Source organism: Maylandia zebra, linkage group LG15, assembly GCF_041146795.1.
Source record: "Maylandia zebra isolate NMK-2024a linkage group LG15, Mzebra_GT3a, whole genome shotgun sequence".
Lineage (NCBI taxonomy): Eukaryota > Metazoa > Chordata > Actinopteri > Cichliformes > Cichlidae > Maylandia > Maylandia zebra.
In genome coordinates, this window is record NC_135181.1 from 41,936,872 (window position 1) to 41,960,118 (window position 23,247).

Here is a 23,247-nt window from a genome sequence, read left to right on the forward strand (position 1 = left end):
CAAAGAATTTGTATCCAGAATTTTTTACAATCAAATTATTTAAAATACTCGATGAATCATTACAGACAAATCATGTGTTTTTTTTTCTTCCTGGATGACCTTCTTGCCTGATCAGCTGTATAATATACAGTGTTGGGGAGTAACGGAATACATGTACCGCCGTTACGTATTTAAAATACAAAATATGAGTAACTGTATTCCGTTACAGTTACCGTTTAAAAAGGTGGTATTTAGAATACAGTTACTTTGTTGAAATAAATGGATTACACGGCAGTACTTTCCTGCTTCATGTTTTGGCGGGTCAGGACTGTTTGGGTTTTGTTTGATAGCTACGTTCTGTTGTTCCAGCCGGCAGCATTACGGTTGCCATGTTTACAGGGTGACGCTCTCTCTCTGCGTGTTTCCTGGGTGAGAGAGCGCCTTTTTGTTGTTGTTGTTGTGCTAAGCTAATAAGCAGAATGCTACAGGTATAGCTCTAAAGTATGTAGCCTCATGGGCAGTGTAGTCCGTGCTCCAGGGAGAATGGATTGCCATACTCGTTATGTGTCTGTGAGCGCGAGGAGGGAGAAAAAGGGGAGTGGAAAAGTACGAGTTGTCATCGAGCAGTAACGGGAGCTGGAAGCATGTAAATATAATAACCACTGCAGCAAAGAAGAGAGCCTGACGAGCCCAGTTGTAAGTACGCTATTAAGACTCGACTGTACACTGTGTTCGTGTTTTCCTCCGAAACAATAAGTTCCGTTGGAGAAGCCTTTCAACGCCTCTCTCAGTCTCAAACTTGACCCAGACAACAAAGTAAAGCTATTTTTCGGCTACGAGCCCGACACGGAACCCGCCGTAGTAGCCAGAGGTCCCTTTACTACAGTTCCGAGTCGCGGACCTTCAGTAACAGTAATAAATCACAGCAATAGTCCATTCACGTAGTTGTAAAAAGCATGATAATATATTAAGTAATCCAAAGTATTCAGAATACGTTACTCTCATTGAGTAACGTAACGGAATACGTTACAGAATATATTTTGGGGCATGTATTCTGTAATGGAATACATTTTAAAAGTAACCTTCCCAACACTGATAATATATTATAATATATATAATTTATTTCCATGATTGTGTGGAAATGGTTTAATTTGTAGTTTTGCATATTGTATTTACAGGAACATCGGAAGTTTGTGGGTACGTGGAGGAATGACTTGTTGCTGCCATCGTTTTCAGAACTGACATTGTATAACCACCGCGCAGGATTTACCAAAGCATGAACTTGTGTTGTGTGTGCTGAGACTTCGTGTGGGTTCTGTTGTGTATATTCTGGTGGTTCACAGACTGCAGGGTGCAGATGACCAAGGGGAAAAATAAAATCTAAGCTGAATAAAACTGTTTTGCTTTGCTATAAAACACCATTGACCAGGTTCACTAATGCAAAATCTGCTTTCACATTAATTTAAGTTTGATGCGAGGGGTGTAGGAAAATTTCACAGTGGGAAGGTATGTAAATGGTTTGTTGTTCAGCTGGCCTTTTTGTTTATACAGATACAGCCAATTAGAATTGCAGCTTTTAGCTCAAGATCTTATTAAATCTAGTTCTTGTCATTCTTTTACTGAATAGAGAGAACACGACTCAGTTAATCAAAATATTTATAATTTTTATTTAATCATCTTCCGGAAGAGAGAGGCCCACACAGCCCAAAGCCATTTTGCAAATCTCTAGCATTAGAACCCAAAAATGTGTCTCATATGTTGGGGTGGCTGTATCTCAGGTGGCAGAGCAGATCAGCCACTAACCAGAAGGTCGGTGGTTCGATCCCAGGCTGCTCCAGTCTGCATGCCAAATATCCTTGGCAAGATACTAAATTATTAGATCATTTTTATCAAAGTTTTTCATCTTCCCTCAAGTGTTGCTGGAGTTCCTGCTTTGTGAATTCTTTCATCCTCTCCATGTACCTTGGAAGCAGGTGAAGTTGTGCCAGAAATTTTTGCTGCAAGATACTAACCCCATGTTGCTCTCCGATTCATTCATCGGAGTGTGAATGTGTATGAATGTTAGATACTCAGCACTAGGGATGGGTACCGGTGTCCGGTGCCATGATGGCACCGGTTCTGACATAAACGGTAGTAACCAGACCGAAAAGCAGCGCACATTTCGGTGCTTTATTTCGGTGCTTTTTTTTTCCTGAGCTGTGATCTAGCCAATCATTTTACGTTTCCGAGGATAGTAGGCGGGTCCAGGTACGTACGTTCTGTTAGAGCAGAGCTACAGATTAAAAATGTCCAAGGCGAAGCGGTCAAAAGTCTGGCTGTACTTCACAGCAAAATATGCAAACTCAGCAGCCTGCAACAAGTGCTTTAAGCTGATACTGTGATACTGTCAAAGGAAGTAACACCTCGAATCCGATGAAACACCTCGCGACGCATAGCGTTTTTTTTAAAAGCCCAGAAATGCGCCGTATTTGATAGCTTGCTGCGAGACCTCACACCGAGCACATCTACTGTGGGTGGGTTGCCTGTTATGCAACATCCCCCAAAAACACGAAGAGGAGAGTCCTGGCCCCTAGCCCTGCCAGTGTAGCAGAAATGATGAGGATGATGATGGCAGCAGCAGCCGTTCTTCTCTGCGTGAGTTGCTTAATGTTGTTCGTGTGTAATTTACGTTGAGTAGGCTAACCACGTTATTACATTAATGCATGTAAGGTGAACTAGCAAACATCATCATAGCTACATGCGGCTGTCCTCTTGTTTGATGGCAGATACTCCCTTCACCCTGGCCAAAAAGGCTAAAATGACCAAAGAAAAAGTGGAAAACAGTTAAACATGAGAGGTTTTTGGACAAAGTTTGTGTTTTTTCCATTGTTTAAGCACTGCTTCCAGCCAAGAGTGATACCATATATGCCCCATAGCTGCAGAAAAGGCTAACATTGTTATCTTTTTACAAAAAACAGCTGAACATGAGAGGTTTTTGGACCAATTTTGTGTTCTCCATTCTTTAAGCACCGGTTTGAGCACCGTTTGAGCACCGGCACCGTTTCAAAAGTACCGATTTGGCACCGGTATCGGATAAAACCTAAACGATACCCATCCCTACTCAGCACTTAAACTTAGAAGAAGTGCCTGTGTGAATGGGTGTGATTGGGTGAATGAATTAGTTGTATTTGCTTTGAGTGCTCAGAGTAGAAAAGCGCTATATAAGAACCAGTCCATTTACCATATAGGTGTTATTTTGGTCCTTTACATGTCACTCATAGTTTTGATAAAAACAACTCCTCTGTTACTAGTTCCGCTTTTTCTGTCTGGTTTCCTGTATTTTTTTAATATGCCTCTGCAGCTCTGCACTAAACTTCCTGTTTTTCAGTCTGGCTGAGTTATAGTTTTAAGCATAGTGTCAGAATTTTGTGTCCATCTCCTACAGCAGCTGACCTTATTTATGAGCTGAAATGTTTCAAACAAAGGACCACATATTTCTAGATTAGAGATTAGATTAGATAAAACTTTATTCATCCCTTGGGTGGGTTCCTCCGGGAAAATCAGTTTGCAGTAGCACAGCACCGACAGAAGTTGCAGAATATGAGCAGAAATATACCATATACAGTGGGGCAAAAAAGTATTTAGTCAGCCACCGATTGTGCAAGTTCCCCCACCTAAAATGATGACAGAGGTCAGTAATTTGCACCAGAGGTACACTTCAACTGTGAGAGACAGAATGTGAAAAAAAAATCCATGAATCCACATGGTAGGATTTGTAAAGAATTTATTCGTAAATCAGGGTGGAAAATAAGTATTTGGTCAATAACAAAAATACAACTCAATACTTTGTAACATAACCTTTGTTGGCAATAACAGAGGTCAAACGTTTACTATAGGTCTTTACCAGGTTTGCACACACAGTAGCTGGTATTTTGGCCCATTCCTCCATGCAGATCTTCTCGAGAGCAGTGATGTTTTGGGGCTGTCGCTGAGCAACACGGACTTTCAACTCCCGCCACAGATTTTCTATGGGGTTGAGGTCTGGAGACTGGCTAGGCCACTCCAGGACTTTCAAATGCTTCTTACGGAGCCACTCCTTTGTTGCCCGGGCGGTGTGTTTTGGATCATTGTCATGTTGGAAGACCCAGCCTCGTTTCATCTTCAAAGTTCTCACTGATGGAAGGAGGTTTTGGCTCAAAATCTCACGATACATGGCCCCATTCATTCTGTCCTTAACACGGATCAGTCGTCCTGTCCCCTTGGCAGAAAAACAGCCCCATAGCATGATGTTTCCACCCCCATGCGTCACAGTAGGTATGGTGTTCTTGGGATGCAACTCAGTATTCTTCTTCCTCCAAACACGACGAGTTGAGTTTATACCAAAAAGTTCTACTTTGGTTTCATCTGACCACATGACATTCTCCCAATCCTCTGCTGTATCATCCATGTGCTCTCTGGCAAACTTCAGACGGGCCTGGACATGCACTGGCTTCAGCAGCGAAACACGTCTGGCACTGCGGGATTTGATTCCCTGCCGTTTTAGTGTGTTACTGATGGTGACCTTTGTTACTTTGGTCCCAGCTCTCTGCAGGTCATTCACCAGGTCCCCCCGTGTGGTTCTGGGATCTTTGCTCACCGTTCTCATGATCATTTTGACCCCACGGGATGAGATCTTGCGTGGAGCCCCAGATCGAGGGAGATTATCAGTGGTCTTGTATGTCTTCCATTTTCTGATGATTGCTCCCACAGTTGATTTTTTCACACCAAGCTGCTTGCCTATTGTAGATTCACTCTTCCCAGTCTGGTGCAGGTCTACAATACTTTTCCTGGTGTCCTTCGAAAGCTCTTTGGTCTTGGCCATGGCGGAGTTTGGAGTCTGACTGTTTGAGGCTGTGGACAGGTGTCTTTTATACAGATGATGAGTTCAAACAGGTGCCATTCATACAGGTAACGAGTGGGGGACAGAAAAGCTTCTTACAGAAGACGTTACAGGTCTGTGAGAGCCAGAGATTTTCCTTGTTTGAGGTGACCAAATACTTATTTTCCACCCTAATTTACGAATAAATTCTTTACAAATCCTACCATGTGAATTCATGGATTTTTTTTTCACATTCTGTCTCTCACAGTTAAAGTGTACCTCTGGTGCAAATTACTGACCTCTGTCATCATTTTAAGTGGGGGAACTTACACAATCAGTGGCTGACTAAATACTTTTTTGCCCCACTGTATGCACATGTACACACATATAAATACAGAGACATATATAAAAACAGAATATATAATAGGGATAAATAGGAATACCAGTGAATTGCACATTATAACTATTATGAGTCCATCACACAGTTATTATTGCACAGTCTATTGCACAGTTGAATATTAAAAAAAAAAATATATATATATATATATATATATATATAAAAAGAAGCAACCTGTTGCTGAACAGAGTCATCTAGTTGTTTACGACCGTGTGCAGAGGATGCAGTTTCTGGACATTATGGACAATGTCCAGAAACTGCTGGACATTGTCCATAATGTCTAGCAGGTTCTTTCGTTTCCTTTTCTCTGCCACTGTCACCAGAGCGTCCAGCTTCAAGCCGACCACAGAGCCAGCCTTCCTGATTTGTTTCTCCAGCCTAGATGAGTCCTTCTTATCTAGCCTGAAGTACTGTGGTCTTTCAGTGAGGTAGTTGGAGATCCAAGCAACCAGGCAGGGGCCCACATGCATCCTGTTCAGTTTTTCCTGGAGCAAACAGGGCTGGATTGTGTTAATGGCACTAGAAAAGTCTAGGAACAGGTTCCTGACTGTGCCTTTTTCCTTGTCCAGGTGTGAGTGGGCTCTGTGTAGGATGTACAGAATAGTTACATTATCTCTTGTTAACGTAGACAATGAGTCCCCCACCTCTGCTTTTTCCGCTGGTTTGTGTGTCCCTATCAGCTCTCACCGATGTGAAACCGCATAGGTCTACGTTAGCCTCCGGCGTTAGCTTGGTTAGCAACGTCTCCATGAAGATAAACAAACTGCACTCACGGTAGAGTCGGTGGTTGTTCAGAGCAGACAGTTCATCAAACTTATTATGTAGCAAGTTCACATTGCCCATTATCAGTGACTGGATTGATGGTTTGAATTACGTCCCTTGATCCGCTTTCCTCGCTCCAGCCTTGCACCCTCTGTAGCTCCTCTTTAGCTAGGCCGGGATGTTGTGTCGCATGCCAGTCTGTGTCTTTGTCTTTAGTGCCAGGAGCACTGCTCTCCGATAGACAAAGGAGCTGGTTCCAGAAGTTTTAAAAAGTGAACCATCCATCTCGTATGATATATCTAAGAGGTAGAAAGTAGAATAACTAGAGGAAAGTGAAAAAAAAATTTGAAAGACTAGTATAAAAATAGTTAAAAGTTAAGAATACACTGACGGATAAATATTATTGTGCAATCAGAATGCTCTCTGCCTGCCCATTTTTCTGCATTTGTTTTGCAGGATCCAGCAATTAAATAATGTTCAAATGTTGACTTTGCATTTGCAGATAAATAATTTTTTGTGCTTTCTGTCCTCTGTCTACCTCACTAGTTCAGGGTTAGATGCTGTTTTTCCTTCAGAGCTGCCTTACCTCTTTGGCTCAGATTCAACAAGCTGCTGGAAGTATTCCTCAGGGAATGTGGTCCATGTCGACATGACATAATCATGACATCATCACACAGCTGCTGCATCCATGTTGAGAATGTCCCACTCCACCACATCCCAAGGGTGCTCTGTTGGACTGGGACTGTGGAGATCGTCTGAGTGCAGTGAACTTACTGTCAGCATCAAGAAACCAGTTTGAGATGATGTTAGCTTTAAGACATGCTGTGTTATCCTACACTGGATAACAATGGATGGACCTTAACCACAGCAACTCAGCCATGAAGTGTCAGAGGATATAAGGTTAGGGTTCAGGTGTCAGTGGAGTCAGTAAGTGCTGAAGTCCACAGTGCATTCAAACCATCGATGTTCTGCAAACTCAGTAGCTGCAGAGCTCCAAACATCCCCTGGCATCATGCAGGGGTTTGGCTGGCTATGCAGCACCTGTAGCAATAATTTTTAGATGAATCAGTACTTTTATTCATATAATTTATTTTTGTTAATGGCAAGTTGAGCATGTGTACTCAAAAAAGTGGGTAAACATTTTTAATTGCGCTCTTGTCATATCGCCACACACATAAGGGGCGATCGTGGCTCAAGAGTTGGGAGTTCCCCTTGTAATCGGAAGGTTGCCGGTTCGAGCCCCGGCTTGGACAGTCTCGGTCGTTGTGTCCTTGGGCAAGACACTTCACCCGTTGCCTACTGGTGGTGGTCAGAGGGCCCGGTGGCGCCAGTGTCCGGCAGCCTCGCCTCTGTCAGTGCGCCCCAGGGTGGCTGTGGCTACAATGTAGCTTGCCATCACCAGTGTGTGAGTGTGTGTGTGTGAATGGGTGGATGACTGGATATGTAAAGCGCTTTGGGGTTCTTAGGGACTAGTAAAGCGCTATATAAATACAGGCCATTTACCATAAGCCCCTTTTCCATTAATATCTGTTTTGGTTCAACTCTCTACGGATCTCCATGACTCAAATCAATTGGTTTTCTATACAATCAAGTACCATCTGGTTGTTGTCACAGCAATGCTGTTGAGCAGCGACACAAACACTACAACTAAGCTGGATGCCGAAGCAACGATATACTGGCTCCTCAGTCTGTGAATTTTCGTCAGATTCAGGGACCACAGTATTGTTTTTGGTAGCCATTTCCCTCGTAGCAGAGTTTCAAAAATGGCGTTTTGATTTTTCTTGAACGAGACGTTGTGATGACTCATCGAGTGATGTCGCTGACCTGCCAATTGGTGGCATGCAGTCTGATGATGTCACATTTTAGTACCTGCTTGGATTGGTTGGAACCCCTGTTGAGCAGGTACTATTTTAATATCTGATACCAGGTGCTATTTGCCCCTTAATTTTATCTGCAAGTTAGACATTGAGGGCCGTGGGGGAGAAGGGAAAGGTGGGTGATCACAGCAGGGTGCCTGTGTTGTGTCCCTCACCTCCCTTTGCTGCCCCGGATGTTACAGCACTCTAGTTTTCACACAGTCTGAAGGACTGTTTTGAGTCTACTGTGTGGGAGGTGATCTGTGATGACTAAAGAGAGGAAATCGACAGCCCTGTGACCTGCATTAGGGACTATACGGACTATTATGGATTGATCGACAACAACGATTCAGCCTACAGAGATCTTCAGAATCTGAAGCAAATGTGTGACAACAACAATTAACACCTGAACACAGCCAAGACCAAGGAGATGGTAATAGAATTCAGAAGAATCAGAATACTTTATTAATCCTTTAGAAAAATTATGTGGGTTACGGTTTCTCTAGTACAGTCACATTAAGAAAAACAAAAACAAAAACAGACTAGACCATAGATCATCAAATAATAAATATCCAAAAATGACAGATGTGATTAAAAATAAATATCAAGAAAATAGACAGCAATATTACAAAGTAATTTGATTCAATTCAATTCAATTCAATTTTATTTATATAGCGCCAAATCACAACAAAAGTCGACTCAAGGCGCTTTATAGGTACAGAGAAAAACCCAACAATCATATGACCCCCTATGAGCAAGCACTTGGCGGAAGTGGGAAGGAAAAACTCCCTTTTAGCAGGAAGAAACCTCCGGCAGGACCAGGCTCAGGGAGGGGCGGCCATCTGCTGCCACAGGTTGGGGTGAGAGAAGGAAAACAGGATAACATCATGCTGTGGAAGAGAGACAGAGATTAATAACAGATATGATTCAATGCACAGAGGTCTATTAACACATAGTGAGTGAGAAAGGTGACTGGAAAGGAAAAACTCAATGCATCATGGGAATCCCGGCAGCCTACGTCTATTGCAGCATAACTAAGGGAGGATTCAGGGTCACCTGGTCCAGCCCTAACTATATAGTTTGCCAAAAAGGAAAGTCTTAAGCCTAATCTTAAAAGTAGAGATAGTGTCTGTCTCCCGAATCCAAACAGGAAGCTGGTTCCACAGAAGAGGGGCCTGAAAATGAAGGCTCTGCCTCCCATTCTACTTTTAAATACTCTAGGAACAACAAGTAAGCCTGCAGTGCAAGAGCGAAGTGCTCTAATAGGGTGATATGCTACTACAAGGTCATTAAGATAAGATGGGACCTGATTATTTAAGACCTTGTATGTGAGGAGCAGGATTTTGAATTCAATTCTGGATTTAACAGGAAGCCAATGAAGGGAAGCCAAAACTGGAGAAGTATGTTCTCTCTTTCTAGTCCCTGTCAGTACTCTTGCTGCAGCATTTTGGATTAACTGAAGGCTTTTCAGGGAGGTTTTAGGACAACATGATAATAATGAATTAAAGTAGTCCAGCCTGGAAGTAATAAATGCATGAACTAGTTTGTCAGCATCACTCTGAGACAGGATATTTCTAATTTTAGAGATGTTGCACAAATGGAAGAAAGCAGTCTTACATATTTGTTTAATATGTGCGTTGAAGGACATGTCCTGGTCAAAAATGACTCCAAGGTTCCTCACAGTGTTACTGGAGGCCAAGGTAATGCAACCCAGAATCTGGTTAGATACCATATTTCTAAGATTTTCAGGGCCGAGTACAATAACCTCAGTTTGATCTGAATTAAGAAGCAGAAAGTTAGCGGCCATCCAGGTCTTTATGTCTTTAAGACATTCCTGCAGTTTAACTAATTGGTGTGTGTTATCTGGCTTCATGGACAGATAGAGCTGGGTGTCATCTGCATAGCAGTGAAAATGCATGCCATGTCCTCTAATCATACTGCCTAAGGGAAGCATGTATAATGTAAACAGAATTGGTCCTAGCACTGAACCCTGTGGAACTCCATAATTAACCTCAGTGTGTGAAGAGGACTCTCCATTTACATGCACAAATTGGAGTCTATTAGATTGATATGATACAAACCTCTGCAGCGCAGTACCTGTAATACCTAAAGAGTGCTCTAATCGCGCTAATAGAATATTATGATCAACAGTATCGAACTCTGCACTAAGGTCTAGCAGGACAAGCAGAAGGACGAGTCCACTGTCAGAGGCCATAAGACGATCATTTGTAACTTTCACTAAAGCTGTTACTGTGCTGTGATGAGCTCTGAAACCTGGCTGAAACTCTTCAAATAAGCCATTCCTCTGCAGATGATCTATTAGCTATTTCACAACTACTCTTTCAAATGGTAAATGGTAAATGGCCTGTATTTTATAGTGCTTTACTAGTCCGTAAGGACCCCAAAGTGCTTTACACATCCAGTCATCTACCCATTCACACACACATTCACACACTGGCGATGGCATGCTACATTCTAGCCAGGTTGGAAATTGGCCTATAATTAGCTAAGACTGCTGGGTCTAGGGATGGCTTTTTAAGTAAAGGTTTAACTACAGCCAGCTTGAAGGCCTGTGATACATAGCCGATTATTAGAGATAGGCTGATCAGATTTAAGATTGAAGCATTAATTAATAGCAGGACTTCTTTTAGCAGTTTTGTAGGAATGGGGTCTAAAAGACACGTTGATGGTTTGGAGGAAGTAATTATTGAAGTTAACTCAGAAAGATCAATTGGAGAAAAAGAGTCTAAATGAATATCAGTGGTACTGTAAGTAGATGTAGATAATGTTACATTTGTGGGATGATTATTGGTAATTTTTTCTCTAATGATTAAAATTTTATTTGTGAAGAAGTTCATGAAGTCATTACTAGTTAACGTTAAAGGGATGGTTGGCTCAATAGAGCTCTGACTGTTTGTCAGCCTGGCTACAGTGCTGAAGAGAAACCTGGGGTTGTTCTTATTTTCTTCAATCAGTGATGAATAGTAAGATGTTCTGGCTTCGCGGAGGGCTTTCTTATAAAGCAGCAAACTATTTCCTCTCCAGCTTACGAGTTATCTGCTTTAGGCTACGTGTTTGAGAATTATACCACGGAGCCAGGTACTTCTGATTTGACGCTTTAGTTTTCACCGGAGCTACAGTATCCAGAGTCGTACGTAGTGAGGAGGTAAAATTATTAACAAGATGATCGACCTCTGTTAGAGTAGCGATCAGGTAGCTGCTCTGCTCTATGTTGGTACAGGGCATTGAAGATGATAACAGTGGGTGGATTATATTCTTAAACTTAGTTACAGCGCTTTCAGAAAGACATCTACTGTGGTAAAGTCTACTCTCCACTGCTGTGTAATCACTTATTGTAAATGTAAATGTTATCAGGAAATGATCAGACAGGAGAGGGTTTTCAGGAAACACTGTTAAATGTTCAGTTTCTATGCCATATGTTAAAACAAGATCTAGAGTTTGATTAAAGTGGTGGGTGGATTCTTTTACATTTTGAGAGAAGCCAGTTGAGTCTAATAACAGATTAAATGCCATGTTGAGGCTGTCATTTTTAGCATCTACATGGATGTTAAAATCACCCACAATAATTATTTTATCTGAGCTCAGAACTAAATCAGATAAAAATTCTGAGAAATCAGACAGAAACTCTGTGTAAGGCCCAGGTGGACAATAAATGGTAACAAGTAAGACTGGTTTCTGAGTTTTACAGCTGGGGTGGACAAGGCTAAGCATCAGGCTTTCAAATGAATTAAAAGTCTGTCTTGGTCTTTCGCTTGGTCTTTAATAGGCTGGTGTGAAAAATTGCTGCCCCTCGGCCTGTGCTTCGAGATTTCTGGTAGTTTGAATGACTCGGGGGTGTTGATTCATTTAAACTAACATAATCATCCGGCTGCAACCAGGTTTCTGTAAGGCAGATGCCCCTGGACGTACTGTTGGCCTCTTCAGTTCTGCCCTGGACGTGAGAGCCAAATGTGACCTGAGAGGTAAACATGCTCCAGTCTGTGTTTTTAAACCTGTCCTGGAATACAGAATCTACTCCCGCTGACCACACTTTGATTGTCTTGACTGATGGTTTCACACTCTTGATGAGCGGTGAGTACTTGGGGGTGAGAAACAAAGAAAGGTGATCAGACTCTCCCAGATGGGGCAGAGGTGTTGCAATGTAGGCTCCAAGAATCTTTGTATACACATGGTCCAGGGTTTTATCCCCTCAGGTGTGGCAGGAGGCATGTTGATGAAATTTAGGTAATACTGTCTTTAGATTGGAGTGGTTGAAGTCACCCGCTACAATAAATGCAGTCTCAGGGTGTGCAGATTGTTGTTTGCTAATGGCTGCATGGGGTTCGTTCATAGCAAGCTTATCATTAGCATTTGATGGGATATAGGCAGCTGTTATTATGGTGGAGGTGAACTCCCTCGGCAGATAGAACAGTCTACACTTAACTATGAGATACTCTAGGTCAGCTGAACAGTACTTTCCAACAATGACAGGGTTTGTACACCAAGCCTTGTTTACATAAATGCACAGAATCACCTGCTGTTCTTTCTGCCCGGAGAGTGTGGCATCCAACTAGCTCGATAGCATTGTCTGCTATTCCGCTGTGCAGCCATGTTTCCATTAGTATCATGACATTACAATCCATAAATATCCTGTTGCCAGTGATCCACAGTTGTAACTCATCCATTTTATTCACCAGATATTTCAATTTAGCAAGGAAAATGCTGGGTAAAGAAAGCCGGTGCAGTGTTAGCCTTAGCTTAGCTGTTAGCCCTCTGCGTTTCCCACGCCTTTCTTTATTGTCCCTGCACCATCTTCGAGCACTTCCTGTCGGCCGAGCAGCCTGCAAATCGTCGGGTGTTCTTCTTATTTCCGGGATGAATGGAAGGTTGCTGATAAAGTAGTCGAAGTTGTGTAATCCTAAATCCAAAAGCTCTTGTCAGGTTAAAGATGTAAAAGCAAAGCTGTTCTGAATGAATAGACCTGAAATGAGCAGGAATAATATCTGAAGACATGCAGACCTTCGCGTGATGCACTCGCTGCCATCTTGGTCTTAAAAAGGGTGGTCCCTTGGTCTCTAAGGGTGTTAAGAGTTTCGAGAGGGTTGATCATTTTTACTGACGACAGCTGGGAACAATCATCAGTAAAACTTTTGAACTCACTTTGACCCTAAAACTGAGTTCCTGAGCATCTGGGGCCTCCCTTCTTTTCCTGCTTGTGTTGACTCGCAGATGTCATAGAGATGTGTGGCCTTGGGTCTTCAGTGCTCTTGGGGGCTGCGGATGGTGCAGTTGTCCTTGTTCCATCTCTGTCTGCCTCCAGGCTTCAGGGGGGCATCACTGCAGATTCCCACCCTCATTATCAAGTACATTCTTGACAGAGACACAGGACACAGAACTAAGGGAGAAAGTATTTGCCACTGTGGCCCCCAGACTGTGGAACTCTCTCCCTCTGAGCTTAAGATTAGAGATGTAGTCTCTTTTAAAAAACAACTAAAAACTAATCTTTTTAGAATTGCATTTGGTTAAGTTTTTGTCAGTTTTTGTCCTATACGTTGTTATTTCCGAATTCAAGCACTTTGTGATCTTTTGTCTAGAAAGCTGCTATATAAAATAATAGTATAATAATAATAATAATAATAAACAGATTGATGTCCTGTATGTTCCACATAATCACTGTCTGTTAGATCTTTCTTTTGACTCACAAGCAGCAGAAACAATAAGCACTTCTTTACATTTAGAATGATCCTTGCTAACCACTGGCTCAGTTATGAAGTTGCATTGTAACTAAGTCATTAATTTCACCTGTAGGGGGTTGAATGTTGTTTTTCTGGTTCACTCAGTCACATGATCTCTCTTTTATATTCCAGGTCCCTCAGAGAAGGATATGAGTGGAAAGAGGGTAGGAAATTTCAAATTGGCGAAAGATCTTACTATTTCTGTGACAGTATCACTTCTTAACATACTGTGTGTTTACTTGCTTTTTTCTTGCAGTCAGTAAAGATTTCTGATGAAATTAAAAAGAAGAGGTCATGTCAAAGACCAATTGAGGCACTGCTTCATAGACTTCACCTTCCAACCCTAACAATTCAGAAACAACATCAACAGAAGCTGTCACCAGAAGACTTGCTTCAAATCCGTCCATCTGTGACAGAGCATCATGTCTCATCTGAGAAAAATCTGGCTCATGTATTTCTCCACAGGCTTATGATGTTGGACTACAGAGCTAGATATATTCCCGTAAGACAAGACAGCCCTGAGGGGACAATAACTCACATCATTGAAAAAGAAAACAGTGAATGGGAAACTTTTTTGAATTCCAGTGTGGACACAGAACAGTCTCATGTGCATCCAATGGATGTTCAGATGGCAGTGTTTCACTGCTCAGACAACTTCCTTAAACAGATGATGGTCACAAAGCTCTCTCAGTGTCAGTATGCCTTACCTTTGCTGGTCCCTGACCCAGTCACAAAGGAGATTCAGTGTCCTCTGTGGACTTTCAGACAAATAAGAAAACCCTGGAAGGTGACTCAGATCCAAGATGGCTCACGCATCGTCAACATGAAGAGTATTTCGGTTTGCAAAGCTCAGACACCCTTGGTGTCCTTTTTCCGCCTGGGTTCTCCGTCAGTGTCTAAATCTCAGCTGTTGAACGCTTTGATCAACAACCGTCACAGCACCTTCTTCCACAGAAACTGCCCAGGAAGCACCAGGGCTCGCCACCTGATGGATGGTGTGGCAGAGATAGCCTGGTACTGCCCTGCTGGGAAACCCACTGATGCATTCAGTGATTGCATTGCTTTTTGTAATCTACACGGTGATGCTCTGAACTATAAAACACAGTGTGATATACTGATTGAAAGATCCTCCATCAACATTTTTCTTGTTCCATCTCTTCAAAATGATGAAGAAAGTAAATCACTTATATCCACCCTCTCTCAGTCTCATAAGCCTCTCATTTGTCTGATTGAAGATGAAAGTGGTGATGCTGCAATGACAAAAGAGGGAAAACACAAAATGGGCCTCAAATGCAGACACCAGTCAGATGTATCTGAAGAACTGACAAAGATCATTAGAGAAATTTTATCTTCTCTAGAAGTTTCCAGCTCAAAACCATTATTCCAGCTTGAAAGCATGGCTGAGCTCCCTGGAGTCAGAGTGGATGAAAGTGACCTAGCCTGTCAGAAAGGCAGATCTGCTGCTTTGGAAATAGTAGATATGATCAAAAAGGATAACGTGGATATCTCAGAGACCAAAGATAAATTCCTCCCCTTCCAAGCCTGTCTGCGCCATCAGTGTCTATCAGTTCCTGCTGCTGAAAAGCAGCAGAAAAATCAGCAGCAACTGATGGGTATATGTCAAAAACAACCTGCTGCTTCCTGCAGTAAACTGATTGAGCTGTTCATTAAAAACCTGTGGGAACTGCCACCAAAAGACAGAGATTATTTCCTGAAATGGACTCAGATCTTCATGGATGACCTCTCCACAGAGAATATTTCTTCTCTTCTCCAGAGTTTTGATGACAAGTGGTCTGAGGTCAAATGTGACAAGTCAGGTCCTTTATTAATGAAACAAACGGAGCTTGTAAGCTTGGTCAAAAAACTGCAGTCTGCATCCTTTGGCTTGGAGCACATCTTCAGAGAAATGGGACAGATCTACGAAGCCCAAACAAGTACAACAGAGAGAGAGAGCAGACCCACTGGCTGGTGTGAATACCCAAAGCTGGCTGCACAGCTGATGATATCAGGACACCCAGTGGAACTAATGGATGGTGATGCAGGTCACCTGCCTTTAAAATGGATCTCGAGTCTTTTAGAGGAAGTCATGAAGACACTGGGGGACCAGAAAGTTTTTGTGTTGTCAGTTTTGGGCCTACAGAGCAGTGGGAAATCTACCATGCTGAATGCCATGTTTGGACTGCAGTCTGCAGTGAGTGCTGACAGGTGCACCAAGGGTGCCTTCATGCAGCTGATCAAATTCTCAGAGGAGATGAAAAAGGACTTAAAGTCTGACTATGTTCTAGTAGTCCACACCGAAGGACTGCAAGCTATGGACAGTAACACAACTCATCACCATGACGACAAACTGGCCACATTTGTTGTTGGTCTGGGAAACCTGACGCTGATCAACCTCTTTGGCGATAATCTATTGATGAATCAAGGCATTCTGCAGATTGTTGTTCAGGCTTTCATGAGGCTGAAGAAAGCCCAGCTTTCTCCCAGATGTGTGTTTGCTTACCACAATGTTACAGATGTTGTACCACAGAACAAGATGGATAGAATGAGATGCCTGCAGGAACAACTGGACCACATGACCAAATTAGCAGCCAGAGAGGAGCTTTGTGATGCAGAGTGCTTCAGTGATGTCACTGAATTTGATGTGCAGAATGATGTGAAATACTGTGCCCAGCTTTGGGAGAGCAGTTCACCCATGGGTCCTCCAAATCCAGATTACAGTGAGAGCCTCCAAGAAGTGAAGGACACCATCCTCTCTCTTCAGTCTGGTGTGATCACTCTCTCACAGCTCAGAACCAATGTTGAGAACGTGTGGACCACCCTTCTGAAAGAATCTACCGAGGCAGTGGTAAGTTCTTTTTTCTAAGGAAATTAGTAAAAGCTATGAAGAAATGTGGGAATGAAATTAAATTTTAAAAAAGTCAGTTAAAAGCATTGTTTTTTTTTTTTTTTTGTGATCAACATTTTATTGATTTAAAACGGGGTTGGGGGGGGGGGGGTAGGTACAGACATATACAGCACAACTCTAAACTGCAGTAGCAAAGCAAACATTAGCAAACAAGGCATAGGGACAGCAAAGAAAAGACACAAAAACACAAAGTTAAAACCAATTATTGCCTCTTCCAGGAGATAACTCTGGATGAGAAGATTTTCCAAGCGTCAACAGTCGTGGGTCGAGCTTTATTTAATTTTGCTGTGGTATGTTCAAAACCAATAACACGGATAAGACATCGCCTCCAGAATGATTCCATACAAATGTCAGGACAGAACCATTGCTTTGTAATAGTCTTCTTTGCAGATGTGAATCCAGCGAACAACATTTTTCATTGCATTTGTTTTAAGGAGATTTCAGAGGTATCATTAAGGAGACAAAGACCAGGATTGGGAACATAAAAAACTTCCAGTATCTCAGATAACACAGAGTTCACAAAGACCCAAAAATTGGATACCACAGGACAGTCCCAAAACATGTGCAAAAACGTGCCAGGTGATGAATCATTGCAGATGTGACAGTGATACGTAGCCTGTAGTTTCATCTGGAACCTCCTATAGGGTGTAATGTATGTTCTGTGTATGGTTTTGAAATGAATTAATTGATGTGCCAGGTTCTTAGAAGTCAAACTCAGATTAGACCAAACTGTATCCCAGTCTATATTAACCTGTAGTTCTCCCAGTTCCCTGACCCAAATAGATTCAGTGGGCAGGGACTTCATACCATGTTCGGCTAATTTGTTGTAGATTTTGGAAACAGAGGGTCTGCCAGATTTAGGCAGGATCCAGTCCAACATGGGATGAGAGGGAAGAGGAGAATCCCAGGGGACACCATATGCTTTTAAAGCTGATCTGAGCTGCAGATACACTGTTGGGGGAAAACTCTGTTAAAGACTCAGGAGAAATAAAGACACAATGAGACAAGGTTACTTTTTATGCTTTAACGTGCACACGGGTGAGCTGCAAGAACAACTCACACCGTGAACAGAGGCTTGGCACTTTTTATAGGAAAGACAGTGAGAACAGGATAAGAAAATAATAAACAGATAAAATAAACAACTCCATATGTGGCGCTAGTCTCGTCAGCAGAGAGCTGGGAGAAAGCTGTGAGAGATAAAACAATCTAAAACAATATGTCCCAAAACAATATGTCTTCGCTGGGAAAGTCTAAAAGGATAATTCTAAACTAATCTAACCATAGACAAAGGGCATCTTTGTACATTTAAAAGAAGGTAAAGAAACATAGAATCATTTTTCCTGTAACATTCCCTCCTGTTTTAACTTATTTTAAATGTATACAACAATTGTCTGTGAAGGTTATTTATTAAGTATCTTAAGCAATTTTTAATTTTCAAAATGTCAGCATAGCAGAAATGTAAATCATGTGGTCTAAAGAATAAAACAAATAATAAAATAATAAAAAGAACAAAGAAAAGCATGGTAAATGAAATAACAAAAGGAATAATCAAGAGAAAACAATAAAACTAAAACTACAAAAATAAAATAATAAAAAGAAAAGAATATAAACCTCATGTTGTACCTGTATAACTACTAATGTGTTAATCAGTGCATGATCACTTGACAAGTCATTTTTTTTTTTTTTTTTTTTTTTTTTTTTTTAAATGACATCAGAAACAGCAGTATGCGACATTACGTGATGGCAGAGCTTCAGTTCATCCTTTGTCATTTTTTTTTTTTTTTAATAAATAGGACAGGGGGAATGAATGAGAGAAAGAGGGGGAGAGAAAGAAAGAAAACCAAAGGGGAGAAGAGACGGTGAGAAGGGGGGGGGGAAGAGAGAGAGAAAAAAAAAAAAAAGAACTCCTGGGTCACCTGTATGGAGAAAAAAAAAAAACAAACAAAAAAAACAAACAGAGGAGACAGCAAACAACAAAGAGCAACATAATAATAGAGAAAACAAAGCACCATCACAATAAACTAGCTAGTCATAGATATCAATATTTACTAAATAATAAACGATATTGTGCAGCACGCAAGATAGACAGCGCACAGTGTGCTTTGAGGCAGCAGCCAAGAAAGCTTTAGTCCGCGTCTGTGAATATCCATGTGTGGATCAGCATGCTTGCATTCCAAAGGTTTCTCCATGTAATGATCTGCTAGGGAGTGTGGGGGGGCCACAGCCCCGTCCTCCAGGGTGTGAAGCGGGTATGGAGGAGATCAAAACTCCAGACATCCAGAGGCCCCCAGAACACAAGAGACCATGGAAGACCAACAGAGGGGCAGCCGCGCCACTGTTCCAGTAAGAGCTGAGGAGAGTCCCAGATGAGGGCTCGCCCAGCAGCCGCGGAGCAGAAGTCAGGGGGAGTTGCAGTGACGCGCCCGTGAGCTCCGTCATTTTTAATCACCACGTCATTTATTAGTAGCTATTACAAGTTCTCCTCTAACAGAATTGCAACGGGATGCTGTTCTTCTTGAGGCACGGCAACATAAGCAGTCATTGTAGTTGTTATCATCTTTGAAATCATTACTCTTAGACATGGCGGTGTAGCTGCTCCAGATGTGTGGTCAGTGACATATTTCTGCAGAATGGTCAAATTCTGCAAAGCTTCATAAATGTCTCCGCTTACAAACTCCTCCTTGTGATGCTGTTAGCAGGTCTAGTGTCAGTCTGTTCTGCAGCACCATCGTTCTGATGGCCTTCTGTTCTCCTGCTAAAGCCGGTCCCAGGGTCTTTGGCAAAGTTGATGTGTCGTAGCAGAGCATATTGGTTGATCTCCACATGATCCCGCACCTCGGCAGCTCCAATGCCGGGGATCAAGCTCTGTAAGAGTTTCACTCCTCCTCAGATGCGAAACTCTGGTTCCTTTACTGCTTGGTGCCGTCCGTGCACATCCTGTCTGGTACTGAGTCTTTGTTTGTAGTGGCATCCGGTAGATAGGTGAGTAGGCAGCTCCCCCACTGCCCGCGATCCATTGTTCATCACACATACTGGCAGTTGCGCTGCCTTCAGCTTGTTCAGTAGAATTACATCAGGCAGTGGGTCTGAGACTTGGGGCCAGGTCAGCAGGTTGGTCTGTCCGGAACAGTTCACATTTGTGGGTGATGATGACCTCCAGGTTGCTTTTGCTGGGATGCTGTAGTTGGCCTTGGACCAAAGAGTACCGTAGCCTGGATGTGTTGCCAGGCCCAACAGGCACCAACTGCGATCTTCAGGTATGCTGTACGGCCACAGGCCAGACGTCTGCGAGGATAGGGGCATATGGGTACATGCATAGCAGTCAGTTTTATTATTCAAGTGAGCTGTAGTGTTCATAAACTGCCACCAGAAATTAGTGGCGTAGCCATGGGGAAACTTGGTGTACTTTCCTTTGTCATACAGTGTCTGCCTTTTCTTCATATAGCGTGACTTGTTGTCCCTCACGGAAGCAAAGATGAGGAGCCCGGCCAGGGTCAGGGCCGCTGCAGTTATTAGGAGCCACCACCTCATGACGACAGGACACACCCTCCTGTCGTGAGTAGACCCCCCGGCCAGGAAGGCTGACCCCTCCACCGGGCGAGATCACAACAATTGGGCGAGCCTGTGTCGGCTGAGTTTAGATGGCTTCACTTCTGATGGATCCAGGATGGTCGTTCCGCAATTTTGCAAGCGGTGGGCGTGGTGAGGAGAACCTGATGTGGTCCCTCCCACCTGGGTGCGCTCCAGTTTTTCCTTTGGAGCACCTTGATCAGAACCCAGTCACCGGGCTGTAATCTGCAAGACACTTGATAGACATCATTACATTCTTCGTTATTTACAATCATCTCTTTATTTTCCTACAACTTAGACATACATTTTGCTACTGACATTTCATCTGCCTTTTTCACTGGGTAGATTTCTGGCCACTTTGAGAATACATCTATAACCACTGTAGAAATGAGAGTTGACAATACTGGTCAGTCCCCCCGTTGACAAATGCGGCCGTTTTGTGGAGGGATTTTGGCAACACTGGCTTGCCATAACGCATCATTAAGTCGTTTTTCAGAACTGCACCATGTTTTAGCCATTTTGCCCGCTCTGCTGTGCTTGCTGTTTTTTGTTCATTTTTCAACACATCCAGTGGAATCTGATGTGTGTTTACTGCCATCAATGTGATGTTTCTCATTTGTGCCGCCTATTTTGCTGCTCTGTCAGCAAAATTGTTGCCTGTAGTAATGAAAGAGTCAGTAGGCGTTGTAAGAGGTTAGCATGCTGAACCGGTTTTCCGGTTGGTGTAATCATTCCTCTGTTTTGCCAAATTTTTGCAAAATGATGCACAGCAGAGAAAACATACTGGCTGTCTGTATGTATGTTTATTAGTTTGTCTTTGTGTATTTAGCTTTCGCGTATCACAGCTATCAGCTCAGCGCTCTGTGCAGAACATGAAGAAGAAAGTGGTTTTGCTTCTATTATTTTACTATCTGTGGTTACTGCGTAACCTACACAATTTCGGCCTGTGCTGTAAGGTCAAATGCTGTTCTCCTAGCTTCCACACTTGCTGATCATAAGGTGGATCTGGGCCTGGAGTTTGTTTAAATCTCAGAATGTTGTGATACTCGGTCGGTTTCTGGAAAGTGGATGTGGCGGGTGTCATTTAGCATGCACTCAGGTGTAATACCAGAAAAGAATGGCATGACTGCTATCTTAAGTTTTGTCAGAGCGTCTCTACCTAGCAAATTTACTGGACACGACGGGTCATATGCATTTAATAAAGCACCTGCGGCCACTTGCTGTATGTACTAGTTCTAAAGGGGCAGTTAATTGTTGTACAGTTGTGTGGCCTGAATGCTGACTTTACAACTAATTTGTCCTTTGAAAACTGTAAGTTCTTAAGTGGCTGCCTCAAAACTGTTTTGCATTATTTCTCTGTGGCCTACTCCTACAATCTCGTGTGAAGTGACCTTCCTCTCCACGGTTCTAGCAGGCGTTGTCTCTATGTTATCTGCTGTTTCTGCGTGGCTGTCTGCAGCCTTGGTGTTTGTGACTTTGCTCGCCTCTCTGTTCCTGATAGCCACCTGCGAATTAGTGTTTTAGTCTGTTGTCAACACGTCAGCCTTATTTCTAAGTTACAGAATGCTTCTTCTTTTTTTGTCTTGGTTTGGGAGAATAGATGCAACACTACATTTTCACTTAAGGCAGTTTTAAATAATTTCTAGTTTTTCAAACAATTCGTGGATCTCACACATTTCAAACTTTCAAGGTAGGGTTGTTTCCCATTTATACATATATATATATATATATATATATATATATATATATATATATATATATATATTAACTTTGCATTGCTCACAGCTCATAGCTCACAGCTCTAAACCTAGGCATTTTTCAATCATATGCCTAATCACTATGTGTCACTGTGACTCTCAAGTATTGTCACAAGTTCGTTTAAATTCGTTTCCAAAACCAACAAAATAATCAAACAAAAACAAAAACATAAACGTGTCAGGACACAAAAGAAAAAAGAAAAAATGCTGCCACCCGAACAAGGCAGAAGTCTGCATATGTTGGCTTTTAATAGCATGCAGCTTGTAACATGGTAGACTAATGTGCCTGTGTTAATTCAGCTCCATATTATTGTGTGAAGTTGCACTGGGTTGGGAGTGGTTTTGTGTGTGTCACATTTTTGGTGAGCCAATGGCTGGAATGAGGTTGGACTAATTAGAGGCAGGTGTACTTGATTGCACTGATACACTGGTCTACTTATAGCCCACACTACAAACACTGCTGTGTCGTTTTGTCTCTCTGTGCAGGTATGTAATGTGATGAAATCAGATATGTTTGGGATGGATGGGTTTTGCGCTATGAATTTTATATTAAGTGTGTCGTTTTGTCTCTCTGTGCAGTCCAGGGCCTATTATATGCCACAGCCTAAAGGCAACAGGGTTGCAGAGGCTTGAGTGACCACTGACTATATGCTTGCAGGGTGGTGGGTCTCCAAGGACAACTTCTAACCCTGTTAAAGGCAACATGTGGAGTGCAACTTGGCCGTGTGGCATAGCTGGCTCTGGCCTTGGGACTGTGTGTTTTTATACAATTCATAAGTGGGACACTGGACTGTTTTATCTTTTATCTCTTGATATATTTTCCGTCAATAAATTATCTTTTAGAATTTTATTGACTGTCATCTTTTTGCCCATGACTGAAACGGTTGGTCAGACCTAGAGTCTTTCTTTGGGTGTGTTACAGCAGCTTCTGCTCTAAAAGAAACAAATAAATAAAAAGAAAAGAAAATGTGTAACATGCTCATCAGCTTAGCAGTGTCTACATATTTAATTCAGCTTCTCAATCCTGTAGTTTTAGCTGTTGTCTACAGGGTTTTGCTTATTGGTTGTTATTATAGGTGTGCTCTATATCTCAGCAATGTGTCATTCTAGAATGATAAGTTTCAAGCTGGTCAAGTGCCTCTATGCACTTCATTAGTTTGGTTATTCTCTGTATTGTCTTTTTCTCACATGTCATTACACTGAGTTTCAGCAAACTTTAAGCTTGATGCAGACTACTGCTTAACAATTATCCACCTCACATCATAACCGATTAAGGTGCCTCTTCATATTAATATTATGTCATTGTTAATATTATCCTCTGTCTTATATAACAGCAATAGCATATTATAATATTTTATCAGTGTGTACCACTATACTACTACTGAGCCAATTTGATAGTTAGGATCATCTTATTCAGCAAACAGATAATTTAGAATTCATCCAATCTGC

General features: G+C 42.2%; 1 protein-coding gene across 6 annotated transcripts in view; it reads left to right on the forward strand.

Annotated features, from left to right (window-relative positions):
• LOC143412737 (interferon-induced very large GTPase 1-like) overlaps positions 1-23,247 on the forward strand; it is a 57,023-nt gene that overhangs the window by 17,259 nt on the left and 16,517 nt on the right. For all 6 annotated transcript variants that reach the window (XM_076874509.1, XM_076874505.1, XM_076874508.1 and 3 more), the window contains 2 exons: positions 13,699-13,730; positions 13,823-16,411. In XM_076874509.1, coding sequence (XP_076730624.1) covers positions 13,699-13,730; positions 13,823-16,411 — 2,621 coding nt within the window. The remainder of the gene's footprint in view (positions 1-13,698; positions 13,731-13,822; positions 16,412-23,247) is intronic.